The sequence below is a fragment of the Equus przewalskii genome, chromosome 23 (genome assembly GCF_037783145.1).
Source record: "Equus przewalskii isolate Varuska chromosome 23, EquPr2, whole genome shotgun sequence".
NCBI classification, from domain to species: Eukaryota; Metazoa; Chordata; class Mammalia; order Perissodactyla; family Equidae; genus Equus; species Equus przewalskii.
In genome coordinates, this window is record NC_091853.1 from 19,214,398 (window position 1) to 19,237,201 (window position 22,804).

Genomic DNA, 22,804 nt, shown 5'->3' on the forward strand with positions numbered 1-22,804 from the left:
CCCAAGGAAAATCAGTAGCCTATCTCAGAAGTCAATCACAAACTAAAAGATGAAAGACATTTTCTTTGTCACAAAGCTCTACCTGATAGGACTGAAAGTATGCTGAAAACAAGAGTTCTAGAAAAAAATCTTGGCAACTACACGATGCAGTTTTGCACAAATAAATAGCTCTTTAGTACATATTTTTTTATAATCAAATATAGATTTGTTTTCTCCCCAAAGATTACTAGATCTTTCCTGAACTTTAAATGAAAAAGAGATGGTAGACTGTAAAGGAACAAAAACTCACATTCCTCTTTCACCAGAAGCTGGAGTTGTTTTCAATGTGATCTGTCTCTGCTGTTCTGGGACCTACAAAAAGAAAACTATGGATTATTGTGCCAACCCCGGAAGAGTCCAATAAACAATGTCATCAAAATATTTTACTTTTGTTACTTCTCTCTGTATACATCGTTTAGCCAAAATTCACTCTGACAAAAGCGCCTAAATCATCAGACACCTTTCAAGTAAAATGTACAAAGAAAAAATGATTTATCACTTAAACAGAATTAACTAATCACCTTGTTAGTAGGTTCTTGAGGCTCATCTCTCTGCTCAAGGTGTCTCTCTTGATGCTCCCTTAGTTCTCTTTCCAAGCGACTAATTCGACCTTCATATTGGGACTTAAGAGCAGTCATACGAACATCTAATTCATCTTTCTGTTGATCTAAGGCTCCATTCCTTTGTTTAAGCTCCTCATTTTCTTTAGTTAGCTGATCTTTTACACCTAAAGAAGTAACCATGTGATTCTATTAATATTATAAACAAACATTGGAACTAAAAAACATTTACGTACTTCATAGGTACTGAAAGGTCACTATCAGATTCTACTCCTGAACTGTAACATCTACAGTAATTGACACACGATACATCTCAATAAGTAAAGTTCTAAATATGTCCATATTTAATTTACTACTCCAATATAAAACACACTTACTCAACATAAAAATATGTAACATTAAGATCTCAAAAAGATAAAGAATCCACCATAAACCGTAGTCAACAGCTCTTCTATATTAACTTAAACATTTGCATACACTGCTAAATATAAGGATATATTATGAATTGCCAAATTTTCATTTCACATAATCTATAGCATATATTCAAAAATAATCAAGTAACTTTTTTTTATGAAATAAGTTGCTGGGACACTATCTTAAGATCATTAAAAATATTGTTCCTAACAAAACCCAACTAATTTGGCATTTTATTTACCTACTAAGCAGACTGGCAAGCAAGAAGTAAGGCCCGAGCATTGCAGCGCTGGGCTTCTCATAAATCTGACATGATATTCTCCCTGAAGTGCTAGAGGGGCCCTCAGTGAAGCAAGGCACAGAAAAATCACTGAGCAGGTAAGATCCAATGCCATCTAAGTTTATAGACGGCCTCTAGACCGAACACTGTGGACCCAAAGGATCTCCATCAGAAGGTAATAACAGTCACACACTAAAGCAGAAGGATAGCAGTATTCCCTATCCAGTTAACAATTAAGAAAGACTTCTTAAATAAATCAAGGACACACTCACCACTTGAAAATTCAGATTGCTCTCATTTTGTGTTAGACACAAATAAACCTACTATTTAAACCACACACACACAGAATCACTTTATAGTATTTACTTTCTTTCTTTCCCACTTAATTTTAAGCCTCCATCAAATAAACAACTTTCACCACCAAGTTCAAACCTTAAAGTATACAGAAAGTTACCAGCTAAATGTGCAATTTTTGATTTTGCTGCTACAATAGCCTTTCTTGTTTTTTCTTCCTTTTCAGTTATCTGCTGTCGGAGCTGCTCCTCCTGCGTGGTTCTATCTTGAAGATCCTGACGAAGTCGTGAAAGTTCGGATTGAAGCTGCACAGTCTGTTCCTGGAGATTTCTTGCTTCCGTCTCTTTTTCAGATAACGTCTTTTAAAGGAAAACAAAGTATTCCCCATGTAATTCAATCAAATCAATAAAAACCGTATGCCCTACAGATTTAAAAGGTAAAATATTAACTTGCTTATTTACATGAAATGGAAATATAAACATAAAATGGTGGTCAAACCAAGTAAGTGGACACTTGAAGATGGTTAGATACTATTTACATACGTCAGTCATTCAAAGTAAAAAGGATATAAAATATACACATTTCCATATAAGAGAAAATGTCAGTGTTTAACACACATATTTTTTTAAATTCTTTTTTATGACTGAATAATATTCCACTATATTTCTTTAGGTATTCAACAAGGAAAGAATTAGGGACATACACCTTTCCCTCTTCTCACACCCATACCTTTTGTAAATTCTCTACTTGATTCTCGAGTGATTTTGACTTTGTTTCAGCTTGGTTAAGGGTTTCTTTGAGCTCCTGCATTTCTTGGACCGAGACATGCTGTTCCTGATGGTCGCCAGAAGACTGAGCTGAGGTCTCCATTGCCTAAGATGACAAATAGGAATAATATACTTCCATATGTATATTCACTAATTCCACTTCTGCAAGTTTATCTGAGGAAACAATCACAACTACGCAAAGAAATTTGTCTTTAAGAGTATTCATAAATGAATTTTCCATGGAACAACTTTAATGTCCAAAAGCAAGTTATTAAATAGGTTAGGGTTTTCCATAGAACTGGATATTAACCAGCTAATTGAAATGACGATGTGTTGTTTGACACAGAATTGTTTAGAAAAACAAATTACTCATAAGTAAAGAAGAGCATACTAGAGTGGTTAACACTGAGAAGAATTTCGGATTTTTTTCTTTACATATTTTCTAATCTAATGTGCTAAATAGGTTAAGTCAGTCAATATTCAAGTTCTTTACCTTTGGGAATCAAAAACAAAATTCAGATTCAAAATATAACAAGGATTTTAAAATTCTTTTTGATAAGTGGTTAACATAGACTACTTATTTAAAACTATAACACAACCTGATTGATTATAAAGAACTATCATTTTTTTGATATACACTTTAATCAGCAGTGAGTTACAGGACCACAGTTTTGAAAAGGGACAATATTCAAAACTGAAAAACTGAACTAAAATATCTATGATTTACCAAAATTTCTTTATGAATTCACAGTACATTTTGGGACACATTAAAAAGCTAATCTTAAACCAAACAAAGATATCATATATAAGCTGAGACTCAAGTTTAGAATCTAAAAACCAAGAATCAAAATTATACAGAAATAAGATGTTTATAAGTCATCCTAATGTATATACACAAAACTGTGTGTAAATGTGTAGACCAAAATTGCGTAGTTCAAAAAGTTACATACACGTGAAAAGAAAATGGCTTCAAAATACCTTATCCTGCTGTGCTTTAAGTTCTTCATATTGAGTCTTGTACCTACGTCCAATTTTCTTGACTTGAGTAATAGTTTTGACTTTTTCTTGGATGTCAATTATTTTGGCATCTAAGTCCTTCTGGATGCTTTCTTTTTCAGTTCTTACTTTATTTAAATCTTCCTTTAGACTCTGGATTAAGTTCTGGTTGTTAGTCAAAGATGCATTTGATCTAAACAAAAATAATGGGGCAAAGGAGAAAAACAATATATGAGACTTTTTTTGAATTTTAAAATCCTTTAATTTACATTTTTATTGTGTTGCTTCAGTACATTTAAAAATCCTACAAAAACCACACACACTCTTCAAAAGATAATTCCTTAAGAATCTGTGATCCTTTAGAAAGATCTTATTTGATTATCACAGAGGCATACATGCCCATTTTAGAGATGAGAAAAATTGAACTACAAGTGGTCAAGTATCATGACCAATTTCACTAATTGAGTCTTGAGGCACAGATTTTAATCCACACCTGCCTGACAGCAAACTCTAGACTCTTCCCACTCTATTGGGTGTTGAGTGAAAATGTTAGGCTTTGTAGGCCACATACAGTCTTTCACATGTTCTTCTTCCTTTTTATAATGCTTTACAAATGTAACAATCATTCTTAGTTTACAGGCTGTACAAAAACAGGCCTGTGGGTTACAGTTTGCCAATCTCTGTACTTTACCACGTCCTGAACCTGAAATAGGGGGACCTGAATTAAGAGTATGGGTTTGACAACTACTAACTTTGTAACTCTAGGTATTTTTCTGAATCTTACCTTCCCTATCTTTAAAATTAAGTAATGTTACCTCTCCTACTTAAATGCCAGAACACCGTTACGAAAAAGTAAGAGAATATAACTGACAAAAATTTGTAAGCTGTCAAACCTTACATAAATAGGGGCTGTGACATGGACAAATGACACTAAAGCTCAAAAAAGGTAAACCAGAAACATTAATTTTAATACTAAATTTATCTTTAAAAGTGCAACACTTCACTATAAGCTCATTTAAAAAAAATTTTAACTTCAAACTTCCAAAATAGATTCATGATTATATGCTAACCAAAAGAAAAATAACGGAAAAACCTACCTGCAAAAGTTATTTTGATTGCTTAGAAAATAAATATATTGACCTTTAGACTCATACCAACTATGTAGTTTTTAAAAAAGTACTAAAATATAGAGAAATAATTCATATTTAAGGTGTAAAACTAAATTACTGCTTGCTTGGCTCCATAAAGTAATAAAGGGAAAGCCACATGTATGGGCTCCAGGATTTTCCATTCTTTCTAAAATCAGGAAGCACTTAGTGAGTTATAAAAGGAGCGGAAATAAACTTCTTTAAGATTTCATGTATTGTATACAATTTAAGGCTTCTTCCATATACCTTGCAATTTCAGCTTTAAGTCTCCCAATTTCTTCAGTCAACTGTTGAATACGTTTAGTATGAACTTCCTTTTCAGAAAGGAGCTTCCGATATTCTTCTGTATCTGGATCTTTCTGTTGACTTACTAGATGCTAGAAAAGCAAAAACATATAATATGGTTTTATGAAACTTAATATGCTATAATAAAATAGCAAAATATCTAATTATGTTTACATGAGGTGTCTTGATAATTATCAAGCATCAAACTACATGATAAGATCAAATCTTTTATTTCTTTGTTTAGCTAAAAAGTCTAGCCAAAATGGAAGTAGTAAATAAAGTAAAAGTCATTAACTATTCATTATATTTTTATAGTTGCAAACAAACAATTCAGAACAGTTACAATGAAGCCAAATAAAGGGATCCAAAGAATATAGAAGCTTTTAATAATTAAATACCTAATTTCATTGAAGTGACATTTACAAGGAAAAGAATGTTCAGATAATAATGGTTACCGTACTAGAGCATTTTCTAGGTGCCAGGTGCTGGGTGAACTGTTTTACATTTATTATTTAATTTTTCTAACATAAAGAGCAGTATTATGTCTTCATTTTACAAATGAGGAAAACTGGCTCAGAAAGATTAAGAAACTCACAAATCAACTAGTTCATGGCAAGGCAGATTTCCAACCTTTTGTGTGAATACAGAGCTGGAATTTCTAACCATAGTACGCTATATTGTTTTGTCCCACCAAAAAGGTTAGAGTGAACAAGTTGTCTTAAAGCGATTCAATAAAGTATATAAATCCATTTTTTTATGTACAAAAGTATTTTAAAGATAAAGTGAAAGACTAAATTTGGATTTAAAGGAAATAAATTAGCTGTTGTTAAAAAATACTAAAAATGTAACCAAAATTTCAAAAATTGAGCTGTAAGTTTAATGTCTGTTACATATGTACATGTAACATATCAGACTTTCACTGATAAACACAATAATTTTCGCTAGTTCTTCAAATATTTTTATCCCTTTAAATTTTATTCTACTTAAAATCAACATGTTTCTCTGTTTTGGAATGGGTTTAATTGCACTTACCTGGTTACGTGCTTTCCAGCGTTTGACATCTTCTTCTAGTAACTTCTTCTCTGCTTGTAACATACCGCTTTTTTCACTCAGCTCAGCATTGGCTTCTTGTAAGGGTAAAATATCTAACTCCAGTTTCCTCACCTAAAAATAGTGCCAGTATTTTTTTTAACACCTGATGTAAAAATTCATTTATAATATTATTAAAAATAACATGCCTCTACTCTTGATGACTAAGTTACAAACCTTTGCTTGCATCTGCTGTAGATCCTGTTCTAGCCTCTCCTTTTCTTCTCTTAGCATCTTATTGGTCTCCATAACTACGTTCATTGTTTCAGTTTTCTTCATCAGTTCTTCATGCTGGGCCATTGTTTTTGCAGTTACCTAAAGATTTTAAAGACGTGTATACACAAGCATCTAACAATAGGTGAAGACTTATTTTTTCCTACCAGTCCTAATCTTCCCTATAAAAAGTCAAAGGATTTAAATGTCAGCTTTTTTTAGGGGGTGTGGGGGTGGTAATGAGGAAGATTGGCCCTGAGCCAACATCTGTGCCAATCTTTCTCTATTTTGCATGTGGGACACCGCCACAGCATGGCTTGATGAGTGGTATGTACATTCATGCCAGGGATCCAAACTGGTGAACCACGGGGCTGCCTAGGCAGAGCACACAAACTTAACCACTATACCACCAGGCTGGCCCCTAAATGTCAACTTTTAAAACTGAAATTTTTGAAAGTTTTACGTGTTTATTTTTCCGTGATGCATGCTAATTACAAAGAGTTTAAACAAATCAAAGAAATTAGAAAGATGAAAGTAAAAAGATACTACAAATCCCACCAACAGATGTTCATTATTAACTTGAGGTAAAAACATCAATCCACATTTCTATTTTTCTGTATCTTTTTCCTTGCTGAACTGAATTTATTAACAGTTCTAAAACGATGTTATTTTGGTCCTTTTACTCCCTTCTTCAGAAATTCTTTTTCATTTATTTCAGTTGTTTCATCACTTCGGTTTTGAGCAATTTTACTGAATATTTGTTCTATTATGAAAAACATTTTTTCTTTTCTCACTGGGTGTAATTATCTATCTTTTGCACGTTATGTTATTCCCTCATCATTTTTAAAGCAATTGCTCATTGCTGCCACGCTACACTGTTCATGCTTGGGTAGACATTCTACCATTTTTGATATAATGTGTGTTACTTCTTGACTGTCTTTGTATGCAAGACTTGGTTTTTCTCCTCTGAACTTGTCTTTGGGCTGGGCATTTTCTAGTATTGTTTGCCTTTCTATTGTCCAAAGGAACAGCAAAGGAAGCCGAAGAGACTGATAGAATACACAATCTCTGTTAGAAACCCTGATTCTGCCCTTTTTCCTTCACGTGTTAACTCTACTAAACTGGAGGGTCTGTTTATTTCCTTGATGAGATATATTTGAATTTGGATTGTTTTCTCAACAAGATGTAATTCTGGAACTTTTCTGTCTGAAAATATAACCCAGAAATCTAATTATTCACTTTCTGCTATTTCAATGGTTTTTCTCTAGCAGTTATTCTAACTACCTATTAGTTAAAAGAAGATAAATAATTCAAGGTCTTAATTTCCTTCCTTCCAGATGTGGGGTTATTTTACTATATCTCCTCAGAATGAGTTCCTGAAATATTAAGCTTTTGGGTGGTAGTGTGGGTTAAGGAGCCACGCTTGTGCTTCGACCACCTATTCTCGCATCTTCTTTTCCTTACTTTGAATGACAGTTTTGACTATTTTTTGCTCCCTTGCTGAGGAAGAAGTATTTTGTAGCAGTTTCAATCTACCATTTTATCCTGGAATGGCTATCCAAATGGATATATGGTAACTAATAATAAGATAAGTGAAATGTATGAAACACTCACTATTCACCAAACATGATTTTAAATGCTTCATGTGCACTAACTCACTTAATCTAACTCTTTATTATCATTATCATCCTCCCAATATTACAGATGAGGAAATTTAAGAGCAGGGAAGTTAAACACCACACCCAAGGCATACTCTAATGGTATGAAGCTAAAATTTGAAACCAGGCAGCCTGGTTACCACTAGTCTCTCACCACTATACTGTATCAGTGTTTACTAATGTTTAACGAATTTATGAATTTAGGAAGAATTCTTATTTCAAGTTAAATTTTAGGTTATTAAAACTGAAATGAGCTCTTCTCAGGATTTAACACCTTTCTTAAAGCTTAGGGTACATACCTGGACTTTCTCCCTTTCCACATTTAGACTATCCTGCAGTTCCTGCAGCTCTCTTTCTAAAAGTTCAACCCTTTGTCGATAACGCAGACTCTCAACCTGAGCCACCTCAAACCTAGTTTCAGCAATTTCTTTTTCTCGTCGTATAAATCTAGAATATATAAGATTTTATTTGAATAAAAAAACGCCAACAACATAACATTTCAAAACTTGGATAATTTTTAAGATGACAAAACCATTAACTTAGTAACTATTTTACTTTAAAATTTTTTTTTTTAAAGATTGGCATGTGAGCTAACAACTGTTGCCAATCTTTTTTTTCTGCTTTTTCACCCCAAATCCCCCAAGTACATAGCTGTATATCTTAGTTGTGGGTCTCTTAACTATTTTTACATAATGTTTTCATTAGTAAATAATGGGCGATATACTTTTACTATAGACAGTGGCTTTAGAACTGTGTATCCTTAAAACGATCTGAAAGGCATTTAGTTTTTCAAAGAAGCCACTGAAGTTCTTACTATCAGATTCAGCTTAAAGTCCTTTATTTAAATTGGCATATGTCCAAATGTCAAAAGCGACCACTAATTCGGTGGTAGTGGGTTTTTTGGCCACTCAGAGATGAAATGAGCTTTATATTTAAATAGCATATAATTCCTACTTCTCTAATTTATTTACAGTTTCATTTCACAGTTGGTGTTATGTCAAAGAAATAAAGCATTAACAACATGTTGGAATTACCTGAGAATTTCTAAAATTTGTTCTTGGGATTTTCCTTCTTCACTGAGAGAGATATTCAAGGGACCCTGCACACCCTCCTTCATAGAGGCAACGACTTTGTCACTTAATTTTTCAATCTGATCATGAAGTAATCTGTTTTGTTTTTCTAGATCTTCACAGCGAGACACACACTTGGAAACTTCATCCTGTAAGCCAAGAGTCTATCGTAATAGCAGTTTTTCTAATGTACATTAAAAAAAAAAGGAAAACCCAAACCAAACCTTTCAGCTCTCCAGAACATTCTATCATGACATACAATAATACCTTTAACATTCTCTCTCTTTCCTCCCAAGATGCTTTACACTCCAACAACTGTGATTCTGCTTTCTGGGTTGTTTCTTCTAAATGCTGACGGACTGATGCCATTTTGGAAACCTGTTCCTTGGCGGCTTGTAGAGCTTCAACATCAGCAGCATGTAGCATCAATTCTCTCTCATACTTATTCTGAGCTTCCACAGCTATTTTAGCCTGTAAGAAATTATTTCCCCAGTGACCCAAAAGATTAAAAATCCATAAAGGTAGCCAGCACTTTTTGAAAAGATGCAGGTTGCAATACTTAAAATAACAAAAGTGAAGACAATCTAAACACACCAAAATAGGAGAATAATTAAAAGTTACTTTATAGCTATTTAATGAAATACTAAAGAACTGTTCAAAATGAAACTTATGAAGACTTTGTAGCAATTTAGAAGACTTGATAAAATAAACGCTAAATATAACTCAATTATGCAAAATACATGCATATACACACTTAAAGTGAACAAAGGGAAATGAAAATAATTTATTTGAATATTAAATTATGGATACATTCTTTGATTTTAATTTCCAATGTTATGCTGTATGGCAATAAACCAAAAAAATTCATTTTTGTCTAATTTACCTTTGAAACATTTTTCTCTGTATTCCATTTTAAAAGCAATCTTGGTACATATGTTACGTATAACAAAGAATAGTAACCAAATGAATGGTTATTAATATACTACCCAATTTAAAAATTGAGAACATTACCAATATTCTTACATGTACTCCTTTCCCACTCTACTTCAATAAGCCCTATTCTCCTGAATTGTGTTTTACCATTGTTCATAAAAAATTTTGAAAAGCTTTATCATATATGCATATGTGCATCTGTGTACATATACTTAAATAATGTGGTTTTGTATTTTTAAAACTTTATAAAAGGTGACATATAGAAATCTATGTAAGCTTAGTAGCGCATTAATGTTTTTGAGAGGTCCTCGTTTTGCTGAGGAAGGCATCTCTGTCTTGTCTATAAGACATTCTTACAACCGGAACTAGTGAAGGACTGCAATAGTGAAAGAAGTACACGTTTTTAATCCCTACTCCTATTTTCATCTTTCTTCCCACTTGTCAAGATTGCTTTGTTAATGGATACCGCACTATCTACTTTCAGCCTTCATCAATACTTTCAACTGATCTGAATCCAAGTTCCGCAAGAGTGGAAATACCCTTGCATTTCTGTAAGGTTCACCAATCCCCCAAAACACATTAACACACCCTGGGAACTGTTCTCTAGGACCAAAGCTCATTTCTCAGTAACTGGTTCTAAGAGCAACACTTACCTGTTCCTGACAGTCGCGTCTGGCTTGCTGCTCGTTACTCAAAGCTGTGCTTGCTCTCTGAAGAGCTTCCTGTACTTCATTCTGAACATTAGTAAGTGTTTTCTTTAACTCAGATAACTAAATCAGAAGAACAAGATAAAAACGAGTGAACTGCAAACTTACTTTAAAAATACTGAAGATAAATTTTAAAACTCCAATTAGGTCAAAGAGTAAATTTAACATAATTATAACCTGATTAAATCTACTGTGTAAATTTTGCAGGTCTATATTTACTCGCTACTAATATTTGCGAAAGTCAATTCTCAGGCAGAAGCTTCTAAAAAGTAGCACTGATACCTATTACCATAAAGCAGTATAAAATATAAAAATGAAACATGTACAGATGTACACAGCAAAGTAAAGCAAAACTAAAATTGTTGAGTATATGTTCAATCAGTATCTGTTTAGATGAACAGAACTGTAACTAGTGAGCTAGTTAAACAATTTAAATCCTCACACAAAGAAAAAAAGACTGATATATAGTAACCTACTTTACCTGTTGTTCCATGCTCTCTATGGCTTTTCTCTTATCATCCTGAAGTTCCTGTTTTTCCTTCTCTACTTCCATCAACTTCTTTTCCAACTGTGTCTGAAACTCAGCTGACTCTTTTAAACGAACTTCAATATTCTTACGTACTTCTTCTGTCACCTTCACCATCACCCAAACAGGATAAAAAAATTATACACATTTAAAATTACACAACTACTTTCTCTAAATCTAAACTAAGTTTGAAAAGTACTAAAATTAACGTTTGCCTTGTATTTAAAAAAAAAAAACATCAAATGCTGAGTAAAGAGTTCAAAAACACCCTTTGAGGGGCTTGCCCAGTGGCCAAGTGGTTAAGTTCTTGAGCTCCACTTCGGCGGCCCAGGGTTTCACCGGTTCAGATCCTGGGTGCGGACATGACACCACTCGTCAAGCTATGCTGAGGCGGCACCACACATGCCACAACTAGAAGGACCCACAACTAAAAATATACAACTATGTACCAGGGGGCTTTGGGAGAAAAAGGAAAATTAAAATCTTTAAAAAAAAACCAAAAAAAACCCCAACACCCTTTGAAACTACAAGCATAATTTACCTCTCAATTTGGCTACTGGCCATTTTTCTCTTTTGAAGTGAAATTTCCAATTCTCATTTCTTCCTCAATCCTCATATCCACTTACCAAATCTGTCCATTCTACCACTGAGTGGTTCCCCCCAACACACATATTTGGATTTCCATGATGCCAACCACAAAAGGATCTTTTAAAACTGTGGCTGTGGACTACTGCTATACCCTCCAAAACAAATTTACATCCCCCAATATACTGCATTAATCTTTTTAATTAAAACAAATATTGGCTATGACATATCGGGAAACTAAAAAAATCAACAGTTTTTAATAATCTTACAAAATATAATTTGACACTCAAAACCTTTCACATTTGGTTCTCTACTACATTTGTAATCATATTCCTCACTATTTCACTTCACAAATTCAGCACACTAGCCAGTGTTATCATCTGAAGTCTTTCTATCTTGGCTGTGAACTCCTACTACATGGAATAATCATCCTTCTATCTTTGACTATCCAAATGATACTTTTTTTTTTTTTAAGATTGGTACCTGAGCTAACATCTGTTGCCAATCTTCTTTTTTCTTCTTCTTCTCCCCAAAGCCCCCTGGTACATAGTTGTATATTCTAGCTGTGAGTGCCTCTGGTTGTGCTATGTGGGACACCAACTCAGCGTGGCCTGATGAGCAGTGCCATATCCGCACCCAGGATCCGGACCGGCGAAACCTTGGGCCGCTGACGCGGAGTGCATGAACTTAACTGCTCGGCCACAGGGCCGGCCCCCCATGATACTTTCTTTCAAGACTGTGCACAAACGTGATCTCTTGTGAAGTCATGCATACTCAGGAGACAAATAACCTCACCTACCTTCCACTTATATTAATATTGGATCTGTACCTTTCCTACAGCAATTACACTCTCTCTTGTTTTGTGAATTTTGTGTGTTTTCTTTGCTTTGCTTTATGTGGCTTAGTCTCAAGCACTTTTAAGAGTAAGCATGATGTCAGTCCAACTCCTACTTACCATATAGTAGTGACTTAAATGTAGCAGGCTGCTAATTAAAAAAGTTAATAAGCACATTCAAATTGAATTCAAAATTGTATATACCTGTTTTTCCTTGTTGAGGGATTCTTCTAAACTAGTAACCATTGCTCGATACTGTTCCACATTACTAGTACTTGTTTTGAGTCTCTCCTTTAAATCATTCACCTGCTCTTCTGTCTGCCTTAGCTGACTCAGAAGATCATCCACATCTTCTTTGCTGTTAGGCTGACCTAAAAGATTTAACAGCTTTCTTAAAATTAACATTTAAAATAATATTACAGATGATTGTTACCACAGAGTTTGTGAAATCAGGGTTAAGGTTCAAATGTAGAAGTACTTAACTATCTACAAAGTACATTACAATCCATGCAGAACACCAAAATAAAAACATGCACTTTGTCAGGATGTTATTCCTTAAAATAAAAAAATCAAATATTTGAAATCTATTGCAAATATTAAAAAAAGATATTTAAAAGAGAATATAAAATATTTCCACTAAACTGAGGTAGCTACTTGAAGAAATGATTGGATTCTTCATTTATTAAAAACACATCTTTTACCTGAAACTACTGACATCAGATTTTCACAAATTGAGGTGTATGGGGTAACTATTCAGGTTCAAAACTGATTCAACTTAAGCTAAAGAAGCCTGACTTATGGCCTGTCAAGCATACATTGTCCATCTGCTTTAACCATTTAAGTAAAGAATGCACTCTCTTAAGATAAGAATGCATACTTCCCCTCCTACGCCCTATTAGTAACACTCTACTGGTAATGCCTGCATTAATCTCTTTCCTGACATCACAATCATGTTGACCTGCTAATCTTCAACTGGATACTTCTTTCAAACTTTGAGGAATACGTACCCTGGGCATGTTTAATGTATGTTCTTTGTTCTAAAACAGTGTAAGACTGCTGAAAACCATGCTTCTCCAGAATGCTTTCTTTCTTTCCGGAATAGGCCTTCTAGGATTAAAATCCTCACCTTGGCTCAAGTAAAATTCATCTATCTTTCTTATGTATAGAATGGTTATTGGTTATTTTGCGTCAACACTATCAAAGAGCAAAACTTAGGAATACTGCTCTAAAAGAGACCAAACAAATTAATTATTTCTATAAGTGAGCCTTATCGTTACAGATTTAACAAGTAACTTCACCTTAAAAGGGAGAGTTAATACTTCAAATATAAACCCTCCTCAAACGAAACATTTTTAAAGTACCAATAAATGGTTTCAACAATTGGAAAACTAAGAACATACCTTGGTCAGGTGCCATGCAGAACTATTTTGAATCTTCTAACTCTGCAAGTTTATTAATTTAAGCCTAAAACTGGTCTTTTCTATACGAAGAGTAAAAGTGTTTTTTTGGTTTGCTAGTATCCACAAAGAACAGGCTATTTATTTACAGGATATGTTATAAACCTACAGAAGTACTTTATTATCAGTCTACTTATTGACTTACCTTTACCAGATCTCTGTGAGGACTGAGAAGCAAGCTGTACTTCCATATTACTGAGGTGCTGTTTCAATGTAGCAATTTCCTTTTGAGCATTTTTTAACAGTTCTTTTGTGTTAAGATGAAGATTTGTCTCAGTGTCCAGTTGTCTCTTTGTATCTAACAGTTGAACCTATTTAAAAAAAATACATTAACCCTACAAACACTATCTTTTAGGTTCTTAAGCTAGAGGTTCAAGTTATTTTTCTAGAGAACTTTAAAGCTCTGGCCAAGACAGAGTAACAGAAAGCAGATTTACCTTCCCGTCTGAAACAAGAGACAAAACCCAGACAAAACATATGAAACAACTGTGACACCTGAGATAGAAAACCAAGAAGGCGAGCCCTACAATTTCCCTAGTTTACTGACCTAAGACTGTCCAGGCTATGGGATAGGGAAAGGGAAATGAGACAGAGGCCAGCAGACTCCCTGAATTGAGAACACAGAACTGAGAGTACAAGACTAAATTAGCTTGAATTCATTAGGCAGACTATCAGAGAGAAGAGAGCTCCACAGACAGAGGATTCTGGAGATTTGCAGAAGATCCCTTTTGAGTATTCAGAAAAACAACGACCAGTGCATGCATGTGAAATTACTCTAGACAGAGCAAAGAATCATCTGAAGACACTGGAGTGAAGTGTCTGGTGCTCACCAAAAGGCAAGAATAAGCCTGTTTCCAGCAGCCAGACTGAAAAAACTCCTAATTCATTGGACACTGGGACTAGTAATCAGGAAAGGTCTTGCCTCAGTAGTGGGGAATAATTACTTCTAGATGAGCACTGCTTTGGGCCTGCCTAATAAGTCATAAAAAGCAATACTCAAGTGAATCAAACCATTTTCAGTTAAATTTACTGCATCCCAGAATAAAGCTCAAGACTTACAGGAATACAAAAATATCCAGTACCCAACAGGATACAACTCAATGTATGGCACCCAATCAAAAATTACTAGGTATATATAAAGAGGGGAGAAAAACCTAAATTTGTAAGAAGTCTTTTCAAACCCATTGTTGACCAGGAGACGGCAGTGTGTCCACAGGCCAGCTTAAGTTTTGAACATAAATAATCTACAGAAATCCAGAACACTGATAAACTCACATCTAGATTTCTAGTAAGTGTGTGCCTCTGTTCCACCTCATTTTCCAACTTCTTCTTTAGATGAGATATTTCATTTTCCAGTTTTTCAATCTGGTTACTTAGCCTTTGTTTGGTTTCTGTTTCAGATCGCTCTAATATCCCCTAAGGTAAAGAAAAGATTTTGCGTCATTTTAAGAAAAAAAGTCAAAAAAGCAATACAAAGAAAATTAAAAGCTACAGGGGATTACAACTCATTTCTACATGAAGAAGTTAAGATTGAGTACCAAGAAAGCATTTTGACATTTTTCATATTAAGACATCTATTTAATGGGGGGGAACCATATTACAATAGTCATTCAGATTTCCTGCAGTTTTAAAAAAAAAATAAAAACCCAAAATTTAATCTTGTAAACAAGTAAACTGCACAGGACCCTGTAAATATAGATCTGAGGATCAAAACTGCCAATTGCATGGTTTCAATCAGTTCTTTTTCAGTGTTTTATTTAGAATACTGACATATCTTAATAAACCTCAAAATTCAATGATCATCATAATCCATAACAAAAGGGACAGATAAATTTTCTAATTAAGAAAACTGAGCAGATACAATTAAAACTATTTAACTTTAAAAATTTTTTTCTACATGTGCTTTTTCATTTGGTACCTGAATTGTTTGCAGATTAGTTAGCAGCAAATTTTGCCCTCTTTGTTCAGCTAACAAAGATTCTCTCTGTTGAGAAAGACGGACTTCTGACAATTTAAGCATTTCCTTTTCCTTTTTCAAATTATCCGCTCTTACCTTGAGGCAAATAACAAGTAAAAGAAAAAATGCTGAAAAACAATGTGTCAAATGTCATAATACAATTATAAAATTAAACTGACCTTCATTACTACGTATTTCTTAATGCTAGTTAGAGACTATCTCTTCATTATATAAGGAAGAGTTTCATGTGTTGAAATATGAAGGAAAATCTACTGAGAACACCAACAGATCAAAGGAAACAATCCTGCAATTATTACAAATACTTACTTTCTCTGCCCTAACAAATCAGACTTTAAAAACAAGCAACAAAAAGATCTAAAATGTCAGAGTAAAAGAAACAAAATTGCAAAATTATACTATACTCATACCTGTATACTATTAAGTTATGTAAATTAAAATCCAAGCATGGTTTCTAGGTATCTATTTGAGAGTGCTGACTCATCTATTTAAACTTTTTTCTTCTTGAAGAGTACACTCTGAGTCTCAGGAGATCTGGGAGGGTGTTTGAAAATCAGTATCCTCAAAGTATTCATATTTACAAAATGAGTCATAAACTATCAATAAAACTTACTCTACCAGTTTAAAAAAGTGCTGCTCTCCATTCCCCACAAAGAAGTGGGAGCAAAATAAAAAGGAAATACAGCCAAGATAATTAGAAAACCTAGGTTTAAGTCCCAACCAACCCATCTCTTGTGACTGCCCCAAAATTACTCAGGCAAATTACTCAGCTTTTGAGTCTTTTTCTCAATAGTTAAAATGGGGGACAACTGCACCTAGTTCACAAGTAATGATCACAAACCTGAGATAAAACTTTATAAAAAAGCAAAACACTATAACTGCTCAAATATCTGTCATACCAATCAGTGAAATCAAAGTAATAACTAAAAAACAAATGTCAAATGCAACTGATAATGCAAGTCAGATGAGGGAAATTGATCTCACTTCTGCAACAGCTAGCTTTTCACTTGCTCCTCTCAAATCTTGTGTCATCGTATTTATGATCTGCTCCTGCTTTTGAGTTGTTGCAGTGAGTTTCTGGTTTCTCTCATGTAGGGATGTTATTTCTCGACGATATCCTTCAACATTATCTTGTAACATTTCATAACTTACATGAAAGAAAAACAATTTGATAAGCAACTGAAATACTATATAGCTTAGTTCCTTAAAGAATTTCATAACAGCTTAATTATTAGTTACATGATTAACAACATCAAAAAGGTGGCTTATGAAATAACGTAAAACCTCCATTCTTTGCTCTAAACTCCAAATTTAGCAGGTAAATTAAAATTCTAAATAAACTTAGTATTTCACGTTGAATTAACTTCTTAATCTTATTCATTTCCAAGAATTTTAGTCATATTCAAAATAATGCCAATACACGTTGATATACCAGACGCACACCACAATCCAGTAGTATGCAATTTAAGATATTTATGTATGGTTAGTGACGGATTTTTGTCAATCTTTTTTTCCTCTATAATTCTTCACCTTATTTTCTCTTACGTGCTTGAAAGTTTAGAAAATGGCTGGCTAGGGTTATCAACATAGGGAAAAAAGGGGTACTTCTATCTACAGTACCAAATTGTTGGAACATAAAGAGGTAACTTCTGCCGTATCCTTACAAAAACATAGTTTTATCATGTTGTGTTCACGGAAATAAATTGTCATAACTTGATAAACTAACAAGTATTCAACAGATTTAATAACAACTATGGAATAAAATTTACTATTACTCCTTTGTAAGTGACAAGAAAGTGAAGTTTCTCAAAATGAACTATCTAGTGCCCACTTCTTTTCACGCTGGAATAGAAAAAATTGAATGAAATTTGCTCACATTCTTCTCATCCTCTGGCACATTTATAAAATAGTTAAATCCTACAGAAAGAGTAGGTCCTTCAACCTCAGGAAGGAAAGCAACATTCCTCACATGAATTTCAACTTATTACGTAACTACCAGGACCCTTTAGCAATGCCCAAGGGGATCAGTAACCAGTATTAAAAAATGAACCATCATAACTTAGCATCCTGGACTATGGTCCACAAAAAAGTAACACTAAAGCAAATTAACCCTTGAATTTGATTCATTTGAATACTAAAGTATATCATTTAGACAAACATTAATTTTGGAACAAAAGGAAATTTACCGTTTAGAAGCAAAATCTAGCTGGGTAGAAATTTTGGTGTTTTGTGATCGCAAATCTGTAACTTGCTCCTGAAATTTCTCAAGCTGCTCATTTTGTATTTTTTCATTATCCGCCTTTTCTTTTTTGTAGTTCTCAAAAATTTCCTGCAACTAAATATTGGAGAAATATTAGAAAATGACTCTCTTGTGTTCTTGAATAACCTAACCCAAGACAAAGATGTAAAGGTGTGATCTTTACCTGTTTAAGGGCAGCCTTGGCTTCTATAGCCTCTGCTGACTCGATTACAGGTACCGGGGCAGGAGTAGAAACAGTCTGTGATGTACTTGAACGTTTTGGAGTTGACACAAGAGAAATATCATCTAAACTGGAAGCTTCAGAAACATAAAAACAACGATATAACATTTCTTCGCAAATACATCATAACCAAAATCAAGAAGCTGATGGACGGACTTAAATGAAATCATAAGAGTGTAGAAACTATTAAACAAGAATCTATTAACCTATTAAGATTATTTTTGGTTTCTGATTAGAGACATTTGCAGAGTAAACGTTAAAACAGAACATAACCAAAATAAATATCATAATTCATTGATTTTAAGATGCACACTTTTCAACAATGATCAGCATTTCTTCTTTTTTTAATAACCCCTAAAATAATGGTGTGTTTTAGAATTGATAATACGTATGATCAATCATACATGGTATTCAAATTTTAAGTTACCATCATTAGAGTGGATACTGCTTATGTTGCAAAATCCATTCCCTAATAAACATCTCAGAAGCATTTCCCAAAAATACTTGCAAACTTCTAAGATAAGATATAAAAATATACCTTGTAAAGGAATGTTAACTCCTGTTATTTGTGACAATAAAATACGGTACATATCACGCTGACGAACTATGGAATCAACAAGCTGCATCTGATGTTGTCGTGACTCACGGAGTTGCTCCAATTCAGTGAGGGCATTCTCAAGTTTGAGCTGAAGCTCAGTGATTCTGCAGGAAAAGAAACCAGTCTACTTCACAGGACTGAGAAGGAAAGGCAGTTATAACTTCTACTGTACATTGACTATTTTACTGTCTATCATTAAGCATAATATTTTTGTTTCTCTTGTCCTTTCTTTCTTCTGCTATTTTAAGAACCACTCCTAAAACCCCCACCACACAGAAGTCAGGTATTAACCAACGCCATCTGAAAATTCATCTGCAAAAATTAAACCAACTCCACGCAGTTCAAACTCCAGTCTTCTTGCTTTCACAGCCATTCCTCCTCCTCTAGCATCAAACACATTTTTTAAAAAAAGTCTTTACTCTGCTTGAGTAATTCCTACATATCTTTTCCACGAAGCCTGGTCTGTTTCCTAAAATCTAGGCTAAGTCCTCCACGTCCATGCTCCCACACACAGTAGGCTTTTATCTATTATAGAACTAATCACACTGAATTAAAATTACTTACTTATTTAATTATGATTATTCTTATACATAAACTGAGGTCTCTGGGAGAATTTTTTTTTTTAAAGATTTTTATTTTTTTTTTTTCCTTTTTTCTCCCCAACGCCCCCCGGTACATAGCTGTATATTCTTTGTTGTGGGTCCTTCTGGTTGTGGCACATGGGACGCCACCTCAGCGTGGCTTGATGAGCAGTGCCATGTCTGCGCCCAGGGTTTGAACCAATGAAACACTGGGCCGCCTGCAGCGGAGCATGCAAACTTAACCACTCGGCCATGGGCCAGCCCCCAGAACTTTTTTAGGGGTATTGTTGCTCAATTTTTTTTTTTTCTCCTAAATCACTATATTCCCTGTATCCACCACTGTTAGAGGCACATAAAAAGTTTTCAACAAACGTTTGCTGAATAAACCAAGGTAGTCAACTGCTTACTTGGATGAAGTTGTTTCTTGTTCTTCTCTTTCTCTGGTTTCCCCTAGTTCCCTGAGAGCCACTAAGAGACGTTGATTTTGTTGTTGAAGCTCTTCAATATTTCTGTAAGATACTAGATGCTGTGATATCACTTCAGATGAGCTACTTATATCAGCAGAGCTTACTTCCTCATCACGAATTACATGGTTACCCCTTGCTTCTTCAAGTTCCATCAGAAGCACCCTAATCTAAAAACAAGGTTTTAATATGTTATCAAATAATAATGGCTTTGATTCTGGAAATGTCCTCAAGAAAATGAAAATTTTCAAACGAAAATACTCCTTTCTGAACATTAACTTATATTAACTTAAAAAACATCAAGCGTATCATTTTAGATATTAAACCTAAATAGAAAAATTTAATGGAAAAAAATTTTTCATTTCTATAAAAGTGTGTAATGAAGGCTGTTGTTTTTTAAAAGCAGCCAAATTATAATTCCAGAAACATGGCTCCATGTTTGTAAAACAATGATCAAATAAAACATACAGAAATACATAGCTATTGTGTGTGCATGTGTCTGCTGGCACTTTCATACTTATGTATGCATTATGTATGGAGCAGAAGGAGAGCATGGGAAATAAATTTTAATTTCATTTACGTCAAATTTTTATGTATGTGTTGTATGTATATACCCCCACACACAGATTAGGGTAAAATATATGAACAAAAGACAATTTCCTGACTTGTTCAGTTAAAAAAAAAAAAGTGGCAGAGTAATGCATACAGCATGGTCTTATTTCAGTAAAAACAAAGAACGCCTACATATGTTTATATATGCTCATGTATGTTTGTACAGAGAACAAAGACGTGAAAGAACACACCACAGTCTGTCAGCACTGGTTACACTCTGGGACTTGGGAAGGGAGGAGAAAACTTTCACATATCTTTGAATTACTTCATTTATTACAACCAGTACCCACAATCTGAAAATTTATCAAACACTTAAAGAAAAGAGAAAAAAAGAGAAGAGCTATGAAAAAACAATGACTTGGGTAAAATTCTGTAAGAGTAGTATTTCTAATTCAATCAGAATTTCATATGTTGTAGCTCTATCTTGGATTAAGCGCAAACAGATTCAAACATTACTGGGCAGTCGGTTAAGAACAAAATAGGAAAAGAAAGAAAAAATTCTAACCTGTTGTGAAAGATCTTTTATTTGTATTTCCATTCTTTGATTGTCTCTTTCGAGCACAGATGAATGTTTGTTGGCTTTATCAGTGTCCTCCTGCAATCGCTGAATCTCCTTTAAAATGTAAATTCAATTCAAATGAAAATTCTATATTTCCTTCTAAGATCCAAACAAACGAAGCAGTTATACAAATAACAAAAAGAGGGTGCTCGGGGCCAGCCTGGTGGCAGAGCGGTTAAATACGCAAGGTCCGCTTTGGCAGCCTGGGGTTCGCCGCTTTGCATTCTGGGTGTAGACCTGTGCACGGCTTGGCAAGCTATGCCGTGGTAGGCGTCCCACACACAGAGTAGAGGAAAATGGGCATGGATGCTAGCTCAGGGCCAGTCTTCCTCAGCAAAAAGAGGATTAGCCACAGATGTTAACTCAGGGCTAATTGTCCTCAAACAAACCGCACAAAAAACAGAGGGTGCTCAAATACCATACCAATTAACTTATAAATTAAAAAGATTCTATATAATACAGTGGCCTCTAAAGAGAAATTATAAATAGGAGCACATGTATTTCTTAGTATCTGAAATATTGCTCATCAATACAATGCTCATCACTGTATGAAAATGATGAGGAATTTGCCACTTCCCTCAAATTAACTGTCAATTACAATCTTACAGCCACATCAAATTCATAGTGTATTATTAAATGATGTCACAGAAATACATACTCTCAAAAGCTTTGTTACTAAGACAAAAACAAAGGATTACTTTACAGTGATAATTATTATTACATGGGTTATCTGGAAATAAAGGTCAAAGTAAAAAACGGTGGGTAAGATGTATAAAAAACTTGATTTTATGAAAAAAAAGCATCAGGAATTAATTCTAAAGCAGCAGCAGCCAATGTCACACGGCTGTTAAAAAAAAAAAGAATTGATAAATATACAGTGCTTTTGCAGAGTTTTGCATCACAATATCATTACAGATTTAGGGAGAGTGCTAAGGAACCTGATATGAGCACAAAATATCTTTGAAATCGTATGCTTTATCACAAATTCATACAAATTTTGCTTCTTCTTGTGTTGTTTCCACATAATAATGTCTTAAATACTGTTCAAGTGAAAGATGGCTCATCTTTATCCTAGTGTTTCAAGTACCTCTGAGCACACTGCCCTAAAAGTATGCACAAATGAATTTCAGTAGGAACAAGTACATGACAAAACGAAGTAGTCAAATATTCATGAAAGACAGCAATGATAGAAATCTACTGAGTTCAAAATGGGATTAACTAAGATGCCAAGGAAGGAATTTGGTTATAAAATCCTAAATCTACCAAATGAGCCTCACAGAATCTAGACTGGAGGATACAGGATGTATGTTACAGAAAGAAGATTCAGGTATTAAAATGATACAGAAATTATCTTTAAACTCTTTGGCAGTTATTATAAGGGATTTTTACTACTGTACCTGATCATTAGTGAAGAAGGAACAAATAGGCTTTTCCCACAATGAACAGCTGCTATTATCTGATTTTTAAGCCCCTCCACCTCTCTATCCCCTTCAGACAATAATCTCCAGGCAAAAATGCTCACTCTCAACAGTGAGAAACTCAAGAAGATCTAATTAGACCCAAGGAACCTCTTTTCAATCCACACGGTTGCCGGGAGAGGGGTCAAAAAGCCAATATTCTGTCAAGGCAAGACTGTTAAAGGTTATTTGATATAGGAGAAAGAGACCATTTGATATAAT

The 22,804-nt window shown here is 34.2% G+C and overlaps 1 protein-coding gene across 4 annotated transcripts in view; it reads right to left on the minus strand.

The window, feature by feature from the left end:
- The window catches only part of TPR (translocated promoter region, nuclear basket protein), a 55,218-nt gene that overhangs the window by 19,955 nt on the left and 12,459 nt on the right, over positions 1-22,804 (minus strand). For all 4 annotated transcript variants that reach the window (XM_008514090.2, XM_070591159.1, XM_070591158.1 and 1 more), the window contains exons 14-36: positions 21,072-21,179; positions 19,898-20,124; positions 18,850-19,013; positions 18,255-18,388; positions 18,018-18,166; positions 16,816-16,978; positions 15,775-15,909; positions 15,132-15,272; positions 14,002-14,167; positions 12,604-12,770; positions 10,935-11,087; positions 10,400-10,516; positions 9,081-9,284; positions 8,778-8,962; positions 8,043-8,190; positions 6,050-6,187; positions 5,816-5,947; positions 4,745-4,875; positions 3,333-3,543; positions 2,317-2,460; positions 1,748-1,946; positions 561-766; positions 290-351 (exon numbers count right to left, since the gene is read on the minus strand). In XM_008514090.2, the coding sequence (XP_008512312.2) occupies positions 290-351; positions 561-766; positions 1,748-1,946; positions 2,317-2,460; positions 3,333-3,543; positions 4,745-4,875; positions 5,816-5,947; positions 6,050-6,187; positions 8,043-8,190; positions 8,778-8,962; positions 9,081-9,284; positions 10,400-10,516; positions 10,935-11,087; positions 12,604-12,770; positions 14,002-14,167; positions 15,132-15,272; positions 15,775-15,909; positions 16,816-16,978; positions 18,018-18,166; positions 18,255-18,388; positions 18,850-19,013; positions 19,898-20,124; positions 21,072-21,179 (3,584 nt within the window). The remainder of the gene's footprint in view (positions 1-289; positions 352-560; positions 767-1,747; positions 1,947-2,316; positions 2,461-3,332; positions 3,544-4,744; positions 4,876-5,815; positions 5,948-6,049; positions 6,188-8,042; positions 8,191-8,777; positions 8,963-9,080; positions 9,285-10,399; positions 10,517-10,934; positions 11,088-12,603; positions 12,771-14,001; positions 14,168-15,131; positions 15,273-15,774; positions 15,910-16,815; positions 16,979-18,017; positions 18,167-18,254; positions 18,389-18,849; positions 19,014-19,897; positions 20,125-21,071; positions 21,180-22,804) is intronic.